This window comes from Piliocolobus tephrosceles, chromosome 14 (assembly GCF_002776525.5).
Source record: "Piliocolobus tephrosceles isolate RC106 chromosome 14, ASM277652v3, whole genome shotgun sequence".
Taxonomy (NCBI): domain Eukaryota; kingdom Metazoa; phylum Chordata; class Mammalia; order Primates; family Cercopithecidae; genus Piliocolobus; species Piliocolobus tephrosceles.
Window position 1 is genome coordinate 80339913 of NC_045447.1, and position 21427 is coordinate 80361339.

Sequence of the window (21427 nt, forward strand, 5' to 3'; positions counted from 1 at the left end):
AAGAGAAATGCTCTCCTAACACTGCTGATAAGTTAGTCACTTTCCCTTTCCTCTTAAGTTTGTACTTTCATTTTCACAAACACTCACTGAGTCTTTATGCTAGGCACTGTGTTAAACATCAGGGATAAAACTGAATGAAAAAGAGAGAGAAAAAATAAAACCCAGATGTCTTAAACTGGAAAACTTCCTGAGATTCATAACGTTGGTTTTCTTAAAGGGCAATTCCCAATGATTATTTTTAAAAAGTAAGTTCAGCTACATTCTTGCCCAATAAACAAGGTTATTTTGCTTTTAATATCTGGAGAGTAAACATATCAAAGCTTAGCTTTAAAAATTTCACCCAGCCGGGCGCAGTGGCTCACGCCTGTAATCCCAACACTTTGGGAGGCTGAGGCAGGTGGATCACCTGAGCTCAGGAGTTTGAGACCAGCCTGACCAACATGGTGAAACCGCATCTTTACTAAACATATAAAAATCATCCAGGCGTGGTAACATGCTCCTGTAATCTCAACTACTGGGGAGGGTGAAGCAGGAGAATCACTTGAACCCGGGAAGCAGAGGTTGCAGTGAGCTGAGACCGCACCATTGCACTACAGCCTGGGTGACAGAGAGAGACTGTGTCTTAAAAAAAAAAAAAAAAAAAAAGAAAAAGAAAAAGGTGGCCCAGATCATTGTTGTCCCATCTGCTGTAATAATACTCCAGGTACTCAATTTATTGCTTAAATAAAAGTTTTCCCAAGCTCAGAAATATATATTAACCAAAATATATATGAACCAAAAAACTTTTCATATTATAGAATGAATCCTAATTACATAACTATAATCTCAACAGTGAAACAAAATTCATAAAATCACATTCTGAGGTCACTGGAACATTTGGAATATGACAATAAACTAATCACACAAATGTTATGTTTTATACACAATTGTTTAACCACAAATAATAAGCAGCACTTTTCAGAATCACAGGCTCCCCCATCTTTTCAAAATTCAGGTCACATCCCTCTCATCATACAACATCCTGAGTAAAGCACATCTCAAGCGGTGACAAGACCTGTTCACCATCGATATATAATCTCAAAATTCTGCCCACTGTCTTTCTACTCACCTACCTACTTAAAACCTGGGTCCTAAAATCCATGTTTCACAAAGCTTGGGAACTGCATTCCCTTTGGATAAAACGAACAACTCCCCAAAGCTTTTGTTTTGCTTGGTGTTTACCCAACTGCACTTACTATTTCCAGCATGCATTTACTGGCTGTGTCTGGACTGCATGTCCCAGGTTGCTGTGCCTTTCTAGGTACTAAGTCTACTCCCAAAAATGGGAAGTAGAGCTAACCCTTCAAATGGAACAGTCACCCGGGCCTCAGCGTTCACACATGCGACTCCTAAGAGCATTTTGATATTTCTGTGCTGCCCAAGGAACATTCTGAGATTTCAGTCCTCAGTCAGAATGAGAAATCACCATTTTCCAAAGAGGAAATAACATAACCAAACTCCCAAATAACATTTCCAAGCATCGGTGACCCAAGTCCCAGGCTCTAGTCTGTGTTTGTGGACAGATCAGATCAAGCCGAAATCAAGCATGCAGATACATAAGCACCCACCGATTCTGTGCTTTCTAACCAGCTGTGGGTCCTGCATAGCCATGTCGCCTCTCTGGGCCTCAATTTCTTCATCAAACTAAGCAAGTACAAAGGCACCTTCCGGCTCTAAAAGTACTATGGGTCTACAAAATAACAACAGTTACCAAAAACTCTGCTATCCCTGAAAGATCTGTGCAGACCCTGCAGAAGTAAAACCTCGATTAAAGACCATGAAGTGAGGGGGAACAATTAAAAAGATCTCTAAGGGGCCCTTCCACATTTTGATTCTCAGTGGGAGAGTGAGGCATGACCAGGCAATTGGTCATAAAACATTAGTGGGTCTCAGAGCTCTCATAATCCTGTGTTTCCAATGGCCAGTTCTGCTCTAGCAAAAAAATTCTGGTATTTTTTCCAAGCACTGCCTTGAAATGCAGAATGACTTTATCTTTTCATGCAACAATAGAATGACTTTATCTTCCGTGTTCAAAAGCTCCTTCCCTTTGATTGCGAACTCATCCTGCTCAGAAAATTCGATTTGATTGCAAACTCATCCTCCTCAGAAAATTCCAGCTCTAGGCCCCTAGTTTCTCCAAGCCACCAAAAACACTCCATCTAGTGAGAACAGGTTAGAAAAGCTACACTCACCCTTAGCCACTGCTTCTCTGTGAGGGCGTCACTGTAGTCCACGTCACGGCGCTGGCGAGACCCCCTCCCAAATATTTTCTCCTCCTCTTCTTCACAGGTGAGCCTTTCTACTTCGGCGTCATCTTTAATGATCCAGGAGGGCAGCTCATCTTCCTCCATTAAGCGGGGCTTGCGTTTCGGGTTCCGGGCATCTTCCCTCCGCCGGTCCATGTCCATCCGCTGGAGACATTAATAAGAGGGCGACCGAAAGTCAGGGCTTCTGTATGGTACAGACTTTACAGTACATACAACTTCCCCAAGTCATTCCCTATGGCTACAGGGTCCCTTTCAACTTCTCTCATCCTGGTTGACTTGTTCTAGCTCATCCCTAAATATCTAGGGAGAGATTCCACTAAGGAAAATCCCTTCCCTTCCTCTGTACCCATCTTTTGAAACTTACTCACACATTTAAAAGTACTCTTTAAGAATTTCCTTTTCTTATTGTGTGTGTGTGTGTGTGTACAAAGCTTCCTCTTTGAAGTAATAGTGGAAAAATTCAAATTGGGAATGCATTTTAAAAATATGACCTCTTGGCTATACACCTCATTGCTTCCCTGGAAGAAACTTATTCTTTGAGTATAGAAAAGAAAGATCTTTAAGAAAGGTTCCTTTTAATTCAGTAGGGGTTGTGTTTTGAATTGAACAATCAGGAATAAAAAAAAAAAGGTGCTTCCCAAGGTAGCAGTACAGAATAGCTAACCACAGCTGGACATGTGGAAGAGACATAAATGGTTTCACTAGTCCACTGGCCATGAATATACTAAATTTTCAATACCTTGTAGGCACTGCTCGTAGGAGGAATGCTCTTGAATTCTTTACATTTTAAACTTTGTGCTCTTACGAAAGTATTATACCACAGAGAGACAGAACTCAGAGGTAATTGTGTTCCAACTGGTCTAGTTGTAAGCGAAATGGCTTCCTTTCAGAGCCTTCAAAATGCCTACTTCCCCACCTTCTCTCTGTTTAATAATCCAGTTCACTTGTAAATAAACTTAGGGCCACACACTTGGCTTTAATCTGTAATTAAACAATACAACGGATTTTAAAAAAATAATCTGCCACTACATTTCCATCGACATTAGTTCTGTATAAATATAAACACTAGCTAGATGTGTCATTTCCACAATGAAATGGACCATCAATCATTGTTATTTACCTTTTCCCTCTTCCTTTGGTTCTACTGTACTGAAATCGGGATTCAATATAATGTTTTCTTAAAAGCTAAAACTGATAAAATGTAGATAAATATCTATGCATACCCAAATATGACCTCTAGAACTTATTTTATTTTATTTTATTTTTATTTATTTATTTTTGAGACGGAGTCTCACTCTGTCGCCCAGGCTAGAGTGCAGTGGCCGGATCTCAGCTCACTGCAAACTCCGCCTCCCGGGTTTACGTCATTCTCCTGCCTCAGCCTCCCGAGTAGCTGGGACCACAGGTAACTGCCACCTCACCTGGCTAGTGTTTTTTTTTTTTTTTTTTTTTTTGTATTTTTTCGTAGAGATAGGGTTTCACCGTGTTAGCCTGGATGGTCTCAATCTCCTGACCTCGTGATCTGCCCATCTCGGCCTCCCAAAGTGCTGGGATTACAGGCTTGAACCACAGCGCCCAGCCTTAGAACCTGTTTTAAAATTAGTGGTCAAAGCCCTTCAAACTATGCTTCTTCCACATTTTTGGAAGTCATTACATTTCCAGAATCTGGTAGGCTTGGAAGACGGGTGAAGTCCCATTCGTTGATAAATGTGGGCACCCTGCTCTGTCATGTGCTATAATTAGCTCACGATGCTTAATCCTGTCTTCTAATGCTTTGGTATCAGAAATGGGATCCACCAAACCTTCATAATTGGCACACAGAGGTTGCCTTGCTTACAGCAGTATCTAAAGAGGGGCTTCATGAGGCAACCTCCTAATAGTTATTAGATAGCTAGTAAGAAAAAAACTTTTTTGTTAATGTCCTATACTGAGATGACAAAATATTGCCATTTCAGTCTTTGGTTTTACTGCTACTATTATTATCTATGCCAAAAAATAGCCTTTGAGGTATGTTTAATCAATATATTTCTAAGGCATTATTATTGCTAATATATTTGTCCACAACTGAGAAAATAAATCTTTTCTGACAGAAAAGGAAATTATGCACTTGTTTCTTTTTTTCTTTTAGGAGAGGTAGATTCGATTAAATAAGATAAGCTTAAAGTCTTAATAACTGCATCTCTCCCTAGAGATTTCTACCCACAAAATACCAATATAGAATCTTAAGTCAACATTAAGGCAAAAGTCAAACTTACTATTTAGTTACTTTGTGAATAATTGGTCTTGAGATCTGATTATTAACCTTATACTTACAATTAGTTTTAAAAGTGCTTTTTCCCTTTGTAGAGAACATAGCATCTACAAGCTTAATGTTTGTATGTTAGCAAAATGTTTCAGATACATATCTTGAGCTGCCAAAGATCTTTTTGGTAAAATTCCTAAGTAATTGGTATAAAAGATAATTTCTTCTGAAGTTACATTTTGAGAAGGGGAAAGCAAGACATGCTTTTTAAAAAAGGTTTTATTTTAAAGAAACTGTCTGCTTATCGTGCATAAACCACAGGGTCTATGATATAAAGTAAGTTTGCATTAATTTTACAGAGAACTCATTCTTTTCTAATAAAGGATAAAGAGTTTAAATATTTAAAATCATGGATCTATCCTAGCTCACATTCCATTCTTGTTTCTTACCAAACTTTTTAATCTGTAGCTGATATAGAATCAAATTTTATTTCCTGCCCCCAGGTAGAGATGCTAAGGAATAGTGAACTGGCCAAAGGCGGCCAGTGGATTAGAAGAAACTAAACCAAACCTAAAATCTATCTAATCCTCAAAATAGAAGCCAGCCTTTAAGAAACAAGCAGAAAATTCACAAAATCAAAGTGCCTACAAAAAGTGTTCCCCAGCCAGCCTCACCTGTGTTACAAGCCTGTTCTTTGAGTGGTAAAACAGTCCCAAGTTAAAAGAAGGCTGTGCCTTCTGAGACATTCAGAATGTTTCTGAGGTTTTCAATTTCTGCACATAGCCCAAAGTAAGGCAGAAAAGTACACTTACCCCCTTACTTCAGGGGTGCTGATGGAACTCTCCATTTCTGGGCCTAATCTAATTTGTATAATGGCAAGCAGCTTGTCCTCTCCAGTGTCTTGAGAGTATCTGAGGCTTTAGCAGTGCTGAATTATTGCCTAACAGTGATCACCTGAGGGCCTCTTGCTTGGGTGTTCCCCAGTAACCTGCCTTTTAATTAGTTCTTCAAGGAGAGAGAGGATGTCTATTTCTGATGTGTATCCTTAAACTCCCTAAATAGAGAATATTGTCATCTTTGATTATGGTGACCAGTGTGAGTTAAGAAATTTGTATTTTATGAATGCCCTACATTGACCATGTTGTTAAGTCTTTCTTACTGCCATTCCTCTCTGAAATAGCTTTACTTGGGAAGGGTGGTTCATTTCGGGGATGGAGGGAGAAAGGGAAGTGTATATTCCAGTTTAGGAATTATTCCCACAGCTACCTGCCTTTTTCTGAGAAAGAATTATGTATTTTTTATTGTGGATCATTATATACAATCAATGTTCCCAGAAAAAAAGCCACACACACAAAACCCCGAAATAACATAAGCCTTTCCAAACAGCTAGAGTTCCATTCTGTCTCGGCTAAAAACGTGGAGATTGCAAACCCTGTGGATCATATTTGGCCCACAGTTGTGTTTTGTTTGGCATGCAGTGTTATATAATGACTTAAAAAGTTGAATTTAGTTGCAATGTTTTAAAATCTAGAGATCACATATAAAAGACTATGCTTCCAGCTCCCCTTGAAAATTTGTCATTTCTGGTGACACAGGTCTCACATTTCTACCTTGCAGCTCTGTGCTCCCATAGACAAAGCGTCTCCAGTACACCTACCTCTGCCCACTTGCTTCACATATGCAAATTACTCATCTAAGATCTGATGGCACTCAAATTTGGGGCCTCTAACTTTAGGGTTCTGCAGCATTCATCCACCAAAGTTATGGTTTCTATTTACTCCCTCTGTAATCAGTCTTTGATGAAGATAAAAATAATTGAAGATACTGGAGGGAAATCCAACTGGTTTTGATCCTTAAATGAAGGCTACACTTTTATGCACACCTTGAAGGTTCCCATTCATTTAAGCAGGGGCTCGTCAACAATTTGAAGAGGCACACCTGTGCTGTTTTAGCTGCTGTTGTCCACCTATCTCCCTAAGGAGCATGTTTGCTTTGATCCTATAAGGACATGGTAAGTTCCAATGCCTACAGGAGCCAGATAGGCCTCCTGAATGACATTGGCCTGGGATTAGAAACGAACTGGGAGCAGGAGGGGGTTTGTGGTAAGCTGTAGACCACAAGGCCTCTCCAGAGAGTGCAGCTGCTACTCAGCCCTGGCCAACTGTTTCCACACAAAGATGTGGGCCTGGTACTGCCCGATCTCATTTTTCAAGAGAAGCCAGAAATCAGGATTCTTTTTTATGTTGGCAATGAATGGGAAATTTTAAAAAACGCTGCATGGGCCAAACAAAATATGTCTGCAGGCTAACTCCAGCCAGTTTGCAGCCTCTGACCTGAAGGAAAGGCATAGGCTTTACGAATGAAGTTCTGCCAGGCACGCAAACTCCAGACATTCTACTTAACAGAAAAAAGGGCAGAGGAATAAAGCATTTGTTTTCATGATTTTCTGTAACATTACCATAAAAAGGTCAAATTCTTCTTCTCGTCGAGCAATCATTTGGTTCAGAGTCTCATCGTCCGGTACTTCATCTTCTTCCTGGGGTTAAAAACAGAGTGATTTAACAGGTTTTAGGAGAGAGCCTGGACAGCTGGGGCAAGGCACAAACAAGTAAGTGATCTGTCCTCCAGACCAGAGGGGTCCCGTTTCTCAAGCCAGAAAGAAAAGGGAAGGGGTTGCTGGATTTAGTACTTGCCATTATTATTTTACGAGCTATTAAAACCATCTTCCTAGAGCAAAATCTGTTCAGGGTGGAAATGTGGTGCACTATAAGAAATACGAGTTCTCCTGGGTGTGTATCTTGATTCTGTTACTTTTAAAACAAGTTACTTCATGTCTCCCCACTTCAGTGACCTCATTGGTCATATGGGTATGACATCTACTTCACAGGGGGATGTAAGATTTTAATAAGGAAATTCATATGAAAAAGTACCTGACATTAATTCTTTTAACTCCATTTACCTTATGCCAAATATAAATGCTTATTTTCAAATCCTTACAAAAAATATAAGTATGGGAAACCTTGTTACTAGGCACTAAGACGATAAAAACCACATATATATTCCAAACATATAGCCTTTGAAGTGTGTTTAATGTATTTCTTCGGGCATTATTATTGTTGATGATTGGAGCTATGGATGGGATAACTAAAAAGGTATCAGTAGCAAAAAAAACCCCTCAAAATTATACTTAATTAAAATAATTTAAATGAAGCAGAGAAAGCAATTACATATGGGCTAACATTTTCATTTTATATTATGTCAAACAAAGGTACATTATCTCTCTGCTAATTCCTCAGAAACCAACAGTTCTCAGGATTTTCAGCAATGTTATGGGATGCCTTCTACACTTTCAAAAAATGATTCTAAAAGTTGGGCATATGCTACAGGACTTATCTTCCCAAATTATTTTTATAATATGCTGAGTAGGCTTGTTAAAAATCAAACGGGGAATTTCAGTGTATCAGCTGAGGGAAGAAAGGGGAAAATACGGAACTTCAAACATCCAATTTCACAAACTATATGTTCAAAAAGAGGCAACTTGTTTTAGAGAAAGAGTATGAGTGTACTAGCGGCTCAAATGAGATGACTATGTCGGCTCCCAAGATAACGCCTTTTGCACTGCAGGAACTTAATAAGTGTTAGAAATGAATGCAATCCAATAAAGTAAAAAATCTACAATTCAAGATAATAATTACTTCTGAAAAACCTATTCTAGTTCACCTCCAGATTGATTACAGTCAAGTTGTCTAAATATCACATTTTATCTGACAAAGACACAGACTAGCTGGGAGTGGGTTCAGACTTCACAGTACAAAATATCTGGTAATGTCTCCTCTGGTGAACAGATGTCCTGCTTTGCCTACTTTCTTCCTAGAACCACACATTATCCTCTCCATCACCTGGACAATGAGGGGCTTAGACGACCGCAAGCCCAAGATGAAAAGATTCTCTTGTAAAGTGGCAAGAAACCTGCCTGTTTATGACCTTCATGGAAAACCAAATGGCTGGAAGTGCACAATGCATCTTCCTGGGTTCTTTGTGCCCCAGCACTTCACGGTCACGTCAACCACGGTGATGCCAGCCTACGTTGTCCTGATCTTTCAGGACCAGAGCCTTTGACGGCAGTCTCTCAGTGTTTTCAAACATCTTTACATGAGGACACAGGCCCCCCTGAAAATGGTAACATTTGTCTGACACACTGGTAGCCAAGAAGGGACATGGAGCCTCAGCAAGGCTGCTCACAGCTAGCCTTGCTGGCAGGACAACTGGGAGGGGAGTGCACTTCAGGCCCCACCTGGCAGCCCTCGGGCCCAGGAGAGATTAGCATCTCCCTGCAGCTTAGGAAGGCTGGAAAACTCTAGGCTTCCTTGATTCTCAACCAGATCAGGTACTATTTTCACAAGGCCTACACAAAACAAATAAGCAAAAATGTAGTGGAGACGATGGGCTGAGTGTCAGCTCTGCTCACATCTGCTTTGTCATAGTATAGATCATTCGCCATATTGTTCTTTTGGAAATGTCCAAGTGTATAAACAACAACAACAAAAAATCACCTGACAATCTGACTCTATATCTGTATCAAATATTCAATTTCTAGAATCAGAAATTATAAATTATTTGAGATAAAAATTTTTCAAATGTGCGTGGATCGTGAGTGCATGTGCATATGTATTTTTCATCATTTTCATGAAACTCAGTGGATAGCTAATCAAAAATATAAGACCGACAAATTAGGAGGCATAATACAAAAGTGCTCTTCAATTTGCAAATGGGTTCAGTTCAGGATTCCTCCAAATATCAAGCTCTACTTCACATTTAGATTCATTTCAGAATATATATATATATATATATGCAGTCAGTCTCTGGCTTAACAATGGTTGGACTTAGGATTTTTCGACTTTATGATGGTGCAGAAGGGATGCACATTCACTACTCCACTAGACTTAAGATGGGGCCATGTCCTGATATTTTCAAGTTATGATGGGTTTGTCAGGATATAACACCATTGTAAGTTGAGGACTGTTTGTTTATAAGACTTTTAAAAGACTCAGGTTCATAATTTACAGAAGACTGAAAAAACACATATCCTATTTAAAGCAAAAATCAAATTATATCTACTATATGCAATGAAAACAGTATTCCACATGAATATGTAAGCTAAACTTACTCTTCAATTTATAAGTATGGGCACACCCAAAAATATGTTCATCCCCAGTCAGTTTTATGATAAGGACTGCTGCTGATATTCTGTAGTTTGCTACACTATATACATATGTTTAAAAATCTATTTCAAATCCATTTTGGAATGAATATTATAAAATTACTAACGCTGGCAATCTAAACATAATACAAATGACGACCCAACATTCCCCTAATAAAAACCTCATCAATGCATTCTTCATACAACCCTGACAAATAAAGACTGTTTAATCAGTATTTTTCCCAACCTTCAGACAGCTCTTAAAGAAAAATTTGAAGTATAGGTTAAGGTCATGCTTTCCAAGAGCAAGTATAGCTAAATGGGCTATGAAGATGGCTGTGAACGTTTGTCCTACAAACACGTCAGGCTCTGCAATCCCTGATCAAAAGGCAAAAGAGACAGAGGGCTCTGGAGGATGGGAGAAAGAAGCCCCGTTCCATTTATGTCTTGTCTCATCCGGCTAATTTTGTCCCTAAAGTATCCTCTCTGCAGTTCTGCATCTGCCCTACAGAAGGCAGCATTGATGGTACAATAAAGCAGCTGGTTTTCCTACCCTGGAAAAAAGGAGGGAGCACCCACAGGCCAAGCCTTGAGGTTCCTCCAGCAATAGCTCTTAAGACACTCATTTTGGATAACTTTCAGAGGCTTTCTGTGGTTGGGATCTAAAACAGCAGTTTATTTATTCATTTTCATTAACACCAGCCCAGGAAGTTCTTTAAACAAAGGGATTATTCTTAGTCCTTCAGAGACAAAAGGCCACTGTTTGATTTCATAAACTTGGGGCTTTCTGTAATACCTCATTTTCCTCTTCATGCTCCAAGATGGCCTGCAAGAATGCCCTCCGCTCGTGGCTTGAAGACTTTTGGTCAAACATGCCTGCCTGGATCACTTTCTGATCCACGTTCAGCTTGTATTTTGCAGCCGCGAGGATCTTTTCCTCCACGCTGTTCACGGTACAGAGCCTCAGCACCCGGACCTCGTTCTGCTGCCCGATGCGGTGAGCTCGGTCTTGGGCCTGCAGATCCTGTTTGGGGGAAACAATATGCTATGAGGACTGAGATGCCTGGCATAGGAATCCCAAACCAGACCCCACCCCAGAGGGAAATATGGAAGGGTTATGTATTTCACCTTCACTAAAGCAAGATTTTGCTTACATTTTAAAAATAAAAAGCTACGTTTGGAAAAATTCAATGTCATTCCTAGTTGAAGAAACCTGGGTTTAAATTAACCAAGCCAACTGAAATAAATCTCGGGTTTTGAAATCCAGGTTATCATATTGTTTTTGTCTATCTCTAGGTTCCCCATCAGATTTAGTCCCTATCTAAAACATAAAACAAGACACCAATATCCAATGTCAGAATTATGACTTACATATCACCTACAACTAACCTTAAGTTGCAAGAAACACCTTTTCTTTGGTGTGATGTGTTGAAGATTATTTTAAAAATATCACTGAGTTGTTGTACATTCAGGTATTATACATACATACATCTTACTACACACACACACATACACACACAGTGATTGCTCAGGTAGTCAATTTCCTAGAACCTAACCTTATCAAATACTCAGTCTTCAATCTGGGAAATGAAAAGGATTGCTAGTTGGGTAGTCAATTGGTGAACTTTTGGGGACAGAAATTTGTCACTACCTATTAGAAGTGTTAAAACGGTCTATGTCTCTGACTCAGGAATATCACTTCTGGAAATGTATCCTAAACAAATAATCATAGCTATGCACAAAGATTTAGAAATAAGGATGTACCTTCTCAGAATAATTTGTTATCTCTAATTTTTTTTTAAAAAAGAATTAAACATTCAACAATAATGAATTGGTTAAATAAATTATAGTATCCTACTATATGTACGGATCAACAAAGTATCATAAAAATTATATTTTAGGAGATTTAATGACACAAAGCTATAAAAAGTGAAAACAAGTTAAAAAGAACCGTGTGCATTCTGATCTTACATGTGCAAATTTATCTATATCAAGAAAAAGGTAGGAGGACAAACACCAACATGCCAACAACATAAATCTCCAGGTGATAAGATTATAGGTGTTAGTTCATTTTCTTCACTTTGCTTACATTTTGTTTTTTTCTGCTTTAAATGTTACTCATATATTAATAATAAGAAAAAAGCTTTAATGAAATCTTTAAATAAAAACCTTCATGAGCCCATGAAGCAGAGTTACCTAATTTTACAGCTACATAATAAAAACTTCTTGGCATATGGCTTTTATTCATTGTGGTCCAGGTGATGTTATCTGGGCTGATGCTAATTAGTTGTTTACACATGTCTCCCATTAGACTGTATAGATTTTTAGGGCAAAGGTCTGTTTTCTGTATCCCACAGCCCTGGCACCATAGTTTGTACACAGCTGATGCTCAACAGCTGTAAACCCGTCTTCTTGACCAGATAAGTCTCCTGGTCACCTATTGTAGCACAAGAAGGCAGCAGGCAAAAGGTTGCCCTGGAGATTTTTTTTTGCTGCATGGACCTTTAAAATTAAGTAGCCAATTAGGCAAAAGTTTTTCCTCGGCAGATATCTGAATAAGTTAATATCAATATCATAGTGCTAAGCCATGGGAACAGCTGGGACCCATCTATATTAGATTATTTTCTAAAGAGGAGAATGTGAGGTGGATCATTCAAATCCAAAGGGGACAAAAAACTCTAAAACACCCTTAAGTTCCTTTTTAAGCTTTTAGTTCAACCGTCCCTCTCAACATATCTTCACCAGAACTGCTAACAGCAGTCAAGATGACAAGCTCTGTGTCATCAGGTTTTTCACTATCTCCTGGAACAGAGGCCAACAAACAGTCTCTAAAATGGGTGCACTAGTAAACATTCTAGGCTGTCTGGCCCAGAAGCAAAAATTGAACAACTGTTCTCACCAGAAGGCTGATATTCTTTTTTTCCACCATTTTCTAATTTATACTTTAAAAAGTGAAGACCATTCTTCACCTGCAGGGGTGCAAAAACAAGTAGCAGGTCAGACTGAGCCCGTGAGGAGTAGACTGCAGACCCTTGTCCAAGAAGATGCTGACAAAACCACAAAAATACTAATTGCAGGGGGCAGCAGAATATGAAAAGAGTAGATGAGGAAGCAGGGCACACAGACAACATACGAACAAGGTAAAACATTACAGAATCCTTGGGAATTTGCTGCAATTAGTTTTGTTTGGTGGTGGTGGCAGTGATGTTTGTGTGTTTCAGATCACCCATCTAATTGGAAGGTCATGAAAGCTAATATTTCTAGGTGGAGAAGTGTAATGCAATGTGAGCTTGTGAGTCTCTAAGCTGATGTGTGGGGGGAAATATTGTGACAAAGAAGGGCTATAATTATTGGATGGATTACTCAATATTTCTAAAATCTCAATTAGGTGGTCTGAAACTTCATCACACTGACTTAGGTCTGATAATACTCGAAGCTAAGAGCCTGATCTGAGAAGAGGGTCTGCAAGCTAAATGTGGTTGACCATTCCGTAATAGCAACAGAGTTGCAGCTCCATGGGTAAAAAACACAAGCACCAACCCATGTTTCTAATCAACAGTTTGGAAATGAGAGTCTTGGCAATCTGTAGTGATTTTTTTGTTAATTCCACAATCCTGAGTTCTATTTTTGCTTCTAGGTAGGGTCCTCAATTAGCAACATTAAGGCCTCCATCTGTCAACCTATGTCAAATTAATCCCCTATTTTCACTAATGTGCCTTAATTTTGATTCAATATGACAATGCATACTTACAGAAATTTTTCTTCAATGCATGCTGAAATTAACCTGATAAAAACACCTCCACAATTTTCATTTTGGGGGCTATGCAATCTATATGCAAGGGTGCAAGGGAGAAAGAGCTCAAACCCAGGATTCAAACTGAAACCTAAACAGACATGGGTGTGAATGATCCTGATGGGGTGCTCATGAGCAAGCTAACACTGACTGGTTTCCTTATGTATAAGATATTCTGAGGATTACTTGAGGTAAGGTATGCAAAGTGCCTAACAATATTTAGTAGAGTTCTGTACCTTTTAAATGAAAATTCAGATGGATCTTTATCACTTTAAAATCACTGATTCCTGAAAAAGAAAAATTTGACCAAACTAATGGTTATGTTCAGTGACAGATGAAAAATCTGGTCAGCTCAGTTTATTCAATCAGGTGGAAGCAAATCTACCTGTGGCAGCTAGAAATACCTGCAGAGGCCCAGTGTGAGGGACCTGTGGTAAATTCAACCAGAGAAAATCTGGGATCCTGTGTTTTGCTGCCGAAGCTTTAGTTCACGTGTAGTTAAGAGGGAACTATTTCATGTTACTGTAATTTACTTTGATTCTAGAACTCAAAGTTTTTAACAGAGCTAGAGAGAAAGAAAGAAAAAAAAAAATGAGAGGTGGGGTGGGGTAGAACATCATAAAGATGTTCCAGAGTTATTTTCCAGGTTAAATTAGCATTTCCTGGAACAGTGGCTTTTAGAATTTATACTGTGCCAGTGAAGGTAAACATCTAAGAGTCAGTGGAAATGCTTACCTCCGAAGACAGAATACAAGCAAACTCTCCATTCACCTATAGATGGTCCTCAATACTTAGGTACCAGCAAGAAGGATAATCTAAACATCCAATCACATTGAGCACACCAGGAGGAGGGGAGTCAAGGAGTCACATCACATCTTCCTTCCTCCCCCTTAGATACCCAGCCTAGTTCAGTGCCTGCTGCATAACAGACACTCAATAAATGTTTGTGGAAGAAATACTGAATCCAAAATGCCAAAAAGGAAAACTGCAGATCTCTCACATCAATATAAATTCTACCTGAGCCTTGGAATGAAACACTTTTATATATTTATAAAAATATGTAACCATATTTCCTGAAGACTTAGAACTAATATATTCTGTGCTGATGGTTCCCAATCCTTTTCAAGATAAGAAAATTTTAATAGTTGCCTTAATTTTTTTTTCTTTTTTTTTTTTTTTTTTTTTTGAGGCAGAGTCTCACTCTGTCACCCAGACTGGAGTGCAGTGGCTGGATCTCAGCTCACTGCAAGCTCCACCTTCTGGGTTTACGCCATTCTCCTGCCTCAGCCTCCCGAGTAGCTGGGACTACAGGCGCCCGCCACCTCGCCCAGCTAGTTTTTGTATTTTTAGTAGAGACGGGGTTTCACCGTGTTAGCCAGGATGGTATTGATCTCCTGACCTCGTGATCTACCCTTCTCAGCCTCCCAAAGTGCTGGGATTACAGGCTTGAGCCACTGCACCCAGCCAATAGTCGCCTTAATTTATTCACCTACAGAGAATGGTAAGTACACGCAGTGGCCCAGTGTTGGTGGTTTGGACCCACAGTTGAGTCTTTAAATCAGTGGTCCTCATCTGTATGAGAATCTATTTCAGAATCTCCTGGGAGCGCTCAAAGGAAGCCCCTAGCTCCACTGAATAAGAAAACTAGGGTGGGTGGGAGGGAACAGAAAGCAGGCATGTATATTTTTTAAAAGCTCCCTTAGAATCCTAATGTACCCCTGAATTCTATTTCCTGCCAAAAGTGACGCTATACGGCATTGCCACTCAATCTTCACAACCCAGTGAGATAGTGTTACTGTTGAGAAAACCAGGGCTCAGTGAGGAGCCTAGGAAAAGCTGATGTAGAATTCATACTCCTATGTGAGAGTTGCCATTTTCTTTTTGCTTTTTTTTTGAGACATGGTCTTGCTTTGTTGCCCAGGCTGGAGGGCAGTGGTACGATCACAGCTCACTACAGCCTCTGCCTCCCAGGTTCAAGCAATTCTCCCACCTTAGCCTCCTGAGGAACTTGGGACTACAGGTATAAGTGCCACTGTGCCCAGCTAATTTTTGTATTTTTTTGTAGAGACAGGGTTTCACCATGTTGCCCAGGCTGGTCTCAAATTCCTGGACTCAAGCAATCCTCCTGCCTCGACCTCCCAAAGTCCTGGGATTACAGGCATGAGCCACCACACCTGGTCTTCATTTTTACTGTTTTGAATTCATCATTTGCTCCAGTATGAATCAAAACTTGACCAATATCATCCTACCCAATATCCTACAGGCAGATGCCTCACCTTCCAGAGTAATTTAGAAAACCAGTGCCATAAGAGACCCACTCAATTGAAAAAAAAAAAAAAAAAATCAAAATACTGCTTTAATAGGATAGCCCTGAACTTACCTGGCTAAAAGAGCTTTACAACAATAAATGCTCATTAGAATATGTTTTGATGATGACTTTAAACAAAACACAAAATAAAAGGTTAACTACTATAATACTAACTGGCCTTGGGGAAGTTACTTACCCTGCCTAGGATTCAGTTTCCTTGACTGCAAAGATTCAAATCATATTAACTGTCTGACAGGGTTGTTGTGAAACTGAATGAAAAAATGCCCAAGAGGCTGACATAGATTAAGGGGCTCATAAATGATGGTTGCTATTGTTCTTATTGCTATGATTTTACAACATTTTTGATTTATCCTTCATTAAATATACTTTGTTCAATGGCAATCCCAAGAGATGGGATTAAAACTAAGCAGAAACTAAGTTTTTCTACCTCAAACTTCAGCTCTTCAAAGGCAAACGTGGGACCTCGTATCTATGCTCTAAGGGAGATAAGAAAACAGCCAGAATTGGCTCCAAGAAAGCACCGGCCCACTCGTTTAGATATTTGCTCTGTCCCGTAAATGTGAATAATGAAACTGATCATCTTTTAGCTGCTCTCCAGAGGGAGGCCTGGACACCTGAGTGGGACATACAGACCTGATGAGGATTCCAGTCGCTGTCAAAGATGACCACTGTATCAGCTGCCTGAAGATTTAAGCCCAGGCCACCAGCTCTGGTGCTCAGCAAGAAAATGAAATACTGGGATCCAGGTTCATTGAATTTCTTCAGCAAAGCAGCACGATCTTCAGACTTGGTGGTGCCTAAGGGGATCAGAAAAATTAATTTGCCAATTAACTCTTGTCTGAAAATGGCACAGAACGAGACAAAAAAGCTTGCTTCCTTCGAGAAATATACCCAGACTCCTCCTAACACGGATGAGGTAATTTCCAGGGCTTTGTACTTCTGGAAAAAAACTTTGAACATTTTGCAATTATGAAAAAAAGATAGAGCTTAAACATTTCTGATGAGGCATCTTTGTAACTTTACACATTTTACAAAATCCTTACTTTCATCTAAAACAATGAAAACATTTTTTGGATTTATTTCTGTGATTTACAACAATAAATAATTTTAAGAACACACACATTTCCTCTCGCTCCCTCTTGCGCGCTCACACACACACACGTGCACTTAAAACTGTAATAATGGCTTAAAGAAACTTTGCCAATAGGCATTAAAGCAAGGACTTTTTTATGCCAAGAAAATAGAAAAAAAAGGAAAGTTCTTTTCTACTGCTTTACCATTTCAATTGAAGTATGGTCCATTTGGTAAAAACATAAATTATGAATGAAATTTTTTTTTTTTTTTTTTGCAAATGGAATAATTTTATCCTTTTTAGCAAGACTTAAAGCCACAGTAATACCCCCCAACAAAAAAACAAGAAATCTCTTGGTCTGTTTCTCATGTTAACATCCTGCTCTGTTGAGTTCGAAGCATGCTAAATCAAAACCAACTAAACAGAGCAGCATGTTAAATACCTGGGTGTGGTTTGCCCCATGGGGTCTGAGGAGGCTCCAAAAGAGTGAATAAGGAGAGAGGACCAAACCTTAGAGTCTGGTGCTCACTTTTGGGGCATTCTTGCATTTCGGATGAGCCACTCAATCACATATTATGTATGTGTAATGTATTTAACCAGCCATTTCATGAAGTGCATTGTGGAAGGGGAGGAAAAAAAAAAAAAAAAAAAAAAGAACACCAGTATTCCATCTGAACATATTTCACCAGAAACACTTAGACGCTGAATTTTGAAAAAAGGCTTTAGGTTGTTGGGAAATATGTATGCATGTTACATGATAGTCCCTGACCGGTTGCTATTCAAATATTATTCTTACATGCTGTTCTTTTTTTAAGGATGAAAACATACCAGCAATTTATTTCAGAGGATTAAAACATTTAAGTGACTACAGCTAATGAATCAAGTTACTATGAGGGCCAAGTTCTCAAAATCGGGGACAATCTGTTTTTCACATTTAATACAAATAACAAATGCCCTCCTGAGGAGGCAGAAGACAAATCACTTCCCTGCATACAGCAAACAAGGATTAGGAATGAGGGGTTTGGGGGCTCTCCTCATTTAATGGAGTCACATTCTTTAGACCCAATTTACTTTCTACGTTAGGTTTCAAGTTTAGTGAACTGGTGAGGTCCGACACCATCAGTTGTCTGAGTTTAGATTTTGGAGGAGGAGCACTAAACATGCTTTGATGAGTGAGCTTTCAAGTGTGTGGCTCTTTTTTCTTTTATTTTCAGAATTGGCTTTCTGAGATCATGGTGAACTATCTGTTCAAGATGCTAATGGAAGATATGTTCTGTTCTGCCATGAAACCTCTATCATCTTTCCAGCTGCAAGAATTTTTTTAAAAATTACTCACATGGATTAATGGTTCACATATTTCTCCTCTGCCTTAAACTGAATGAAAAGCCAAAGAAACCAAAAATTCCTTCTAAAATGGGGAAAGAAGAGATCATGGCATCTGTGTTTCCGACAACTGGGTACAAAAACTATACACATCTATCCTCTCAGGATAGAAGTTCAACCGTTTTTGATTAACTGAAAATGAACCAGCTGATAATTGCATGGATTAATGAAACCAAACAGTTAATCTCATCAGGTCTGCCTGCCCTGCATGCTTTTGGTTTCTTGCTTTTTGTTATTTTTGTTTTCTCTTTTTCTGTGAAGCTGAAGGCTGCGGTAGCTGAAGGTCTTGCTGCTGAATGCTCAAACTTGACCTTCACTGGCTACTTTACAGATAACATGCATATGTCACCATGGCAATGGTTACTTCAGTTTTTTTTCAGGAACTTTGGCCAGCTCTGTCCACTTCAAACTGGTTGACACCACTGACCCTTAAACTAGGCCTGAGCGCAAGTGCCCAAGAGATGGTCTTTTGATGTTGGAGAGCCAAGAACTCCACCATCAGATCACGCTAACGCTGCCATTTTCTGCATGTATGTCCTCAGAAACACCATGAACCCCGGCTATGCTTGTGTAGAATGAACCTGTGACTTCATTTTTCCCCACTGCCAATCACCTTTCCCTGTGCCTTACACCACCCCACCTCCTTACCCCATAAATATCCCTAAGTCTTATCTTCAGGGAGGTAGAGTTGTTCTTCCATCTTTTTGCTTGGTTCCCTTGTGAATAAATCTTTTCTCCTTTGCAAAACCTGTGTCACAGTGATTGATTTACTGCACGTGGGCAGAACAGACGTGGATCTCGCCAGTAACATAAGATATAAATACAACCAATGCCTACTGGGATGAAATAACCTTACATGCAAAATAAAGCACTGAAAAACAAAAGGAATATCCAAATAAAATTATTTGGTCAAAGGAGTTTTCAGACCCTATACCAGATACCTCAAGCAAATAGGCCAACCATATATCTGGTGTGTATTTAAACTGTATAGGCCAGGCACGGTGGCTCACACCTATGATCTCAGCACTTTGGGAAGCCAAGGTGGGTGGATTACCTGAGGTCAGGAGTTCAAGACCAGCCTGGCCAACATGATAAAACCCTGTCCCTACTAAAAATACAAAAATTAGCTGGGCATGGTGGCACACATCTGTAATCCCAGCTACTCGGGAGGGTGGGACATAAGAATCGCTTGAACCCAGGAAGTGGAGGTTGCAGTGAGCTGAGATGCACTCCAGCCTGGGCGACAGAGTGAGACTTCATCTCAACAAAATAGAATGAAATAAAATAAAATAAAATAAAATAACATAAAATAACATAAAATAAACTGTATAAATAGCTGGGAACTTGACAAATTACAAAAAACAATAAAAAAGATTAAGTCATTTTTCATACAAAACAATGGCATTTCTCATCACAAGGTTTAGAATTTGCTAGAAAACCACTTCCATCAAAGATTTCCAAGTCAAGATCTTTGCTGATCATCAGCAATCTTTTTAATATTGTTCAGGGAGATTCAAACCACCATGTAAGAGTGCCTTTAGATATAAAGGCAGACACTCTTTGCAAGTGGCACAAGATTTAATGTGCTCAATACTAACATCAGTTTCATGGTCTTTCAGACTTTGATACATAACCAATTATAAGAATACAATTAATAGGGCAAGTGTGTTGAAAATTACAGAATTTACCAGAAGGAACATACTGTCAGACTTTCATGATGACTAATTTTAACTTAGTTTCAGTGACTTTTAGAAAGTATTGTCTTCTGGGATAAAACAAGAGAGAGCACCACTTGCTCTCACTCAAAAATCATTTCCAGTAAAAACAAAAACTATAATGGAGTATTAGCTAAATCTATTCATGCAACCGTAATCTTTGCAGAAAATTTCTGCTTAGCTCTTGTCAAGTGATTTTTTTCTTCTAAAGTCAAAATCTGACACATCAAATTCAGGAGTGAAAATCTGAAGTCATTTTAACAATTGGGTGGTGGGATGGGGGACAGAAGGGGGTTCAGCCGGAAGTGTGTGTACTAACTTATCTGTGTGTATACTGATTGTTTGTCCATTAGTTCTGTCCACCCTTAAAAGGAATGGCTGCTCTTTCTTATGGAAATATGCCTTTTCAATTCCATCTGTAACATGTTAGGCAATTTGCTTGTCTGTCTCCTTCCACCTAATGGTAAGGACTCTGAGAGCAGGAACAGTGAATAGTTCATCCATCCTGTGTCTCTAGTGCATGGTGGTTTGCAATTACTCAACTGAAAATTTTAAATAAGTTCAAAATCATGCTTAAAATGTTGTAGCTAGAGAAGCAGCCTGTATTTTCAGAGATGGGGTATACCTCTCTGGATCTGCTAAAACTGAGCTAATCTGGAATCAAAGAGATCCAAGTTAGAACCTGGTTTCACCATATACCTTTGTTTTCTCATCTATTAAATGGGCATCATAATGGCACACTGGTTGACAGGGTAACAGTAGCTTATTTATTGAGAAAATCAAATTAATAATGCACATGAAATGCTTGGCCCAGAGTCCCACACAGAGTAGGTGTTCCATACATGTTAACTGTTGTGACTATTATTATTAATAACAAAAGGACAGCAGCCAACAAATGATTAAAGAGAACCTCTCAGGCTGACAAGAAAACATGAAAGCAATTTGTTTCCAGGAAGTCACTCTTACCAGTCTGATAGATGCAAATATTCCAAAGGAGCAGTCCTCAGAGACCTGAGATTGGAAATGAAATGCCACAAAGTAGCAAGTGATAGTTATGCAGGACACCTGTGTGGGGCTGTCAGTTCACGGGAAAATAGAGCCCCACAACCCCTCACTTGAGCAGCAGGTAAAGGACAGTTTATCTTTTGAAGGAAGAGTTCTGAATTTTCCCCGCTTTTCGGAGGCAGGGATCCAGTCAAAGAAGAAGAGACAATAAAGGAAATTTGCCAACAGAGAAAAACTGTGCCTAATAGGACTGTATTTGTGAACTCAGAATTCACATTTACTTAACCATTTATTGGTTAAGTAATTTGGAGGGGAGAGGTAAAGGGGTTTAAATAATCAATTTTCACGCTTGTAATCCCAGCACTTTGGGAGGCCAAGGCAG

At 39.3% G+C, this 21427-nt stretch overlaps 1 protein-coding gene across 5 annotated transcripts in view; it reads right to left on the bottom strand.

The window, feature by feature from the left end:
- Positions 1-21427, bottom strand: part of SMARCA2 (SWI/SNF related, matrix associated, actin dependent regulator of chromatin, subfamily a, member 2) — a 183398-nt gene that overhangs the window by 68281 nt on the left and 93690 nt on the right. For all 5 annotated transcript variants that reach the window (XM_023213200.2, XM_023213205.2, XM_023213203.3 and 2 more), the window contains exons 24-27: positions 16504-16667; positions 10545-10772; positions 7007-7084; positions 2232-2450 (exon numbers count right to left, since the gene is read on the bottom strand). In XM_023213200.2, the coding sequence (XP_023068968.1) occupies positions 2232-2450; positions 7007-7084; positions 10545-10772; positions 16504-16667 (689 nt within the window). The remainder of the gene's footprint in view (positions 1-2231; positions 2451-7006; positions 7085-10544; positions 10773-16503; positions 16668-21427) is intronic.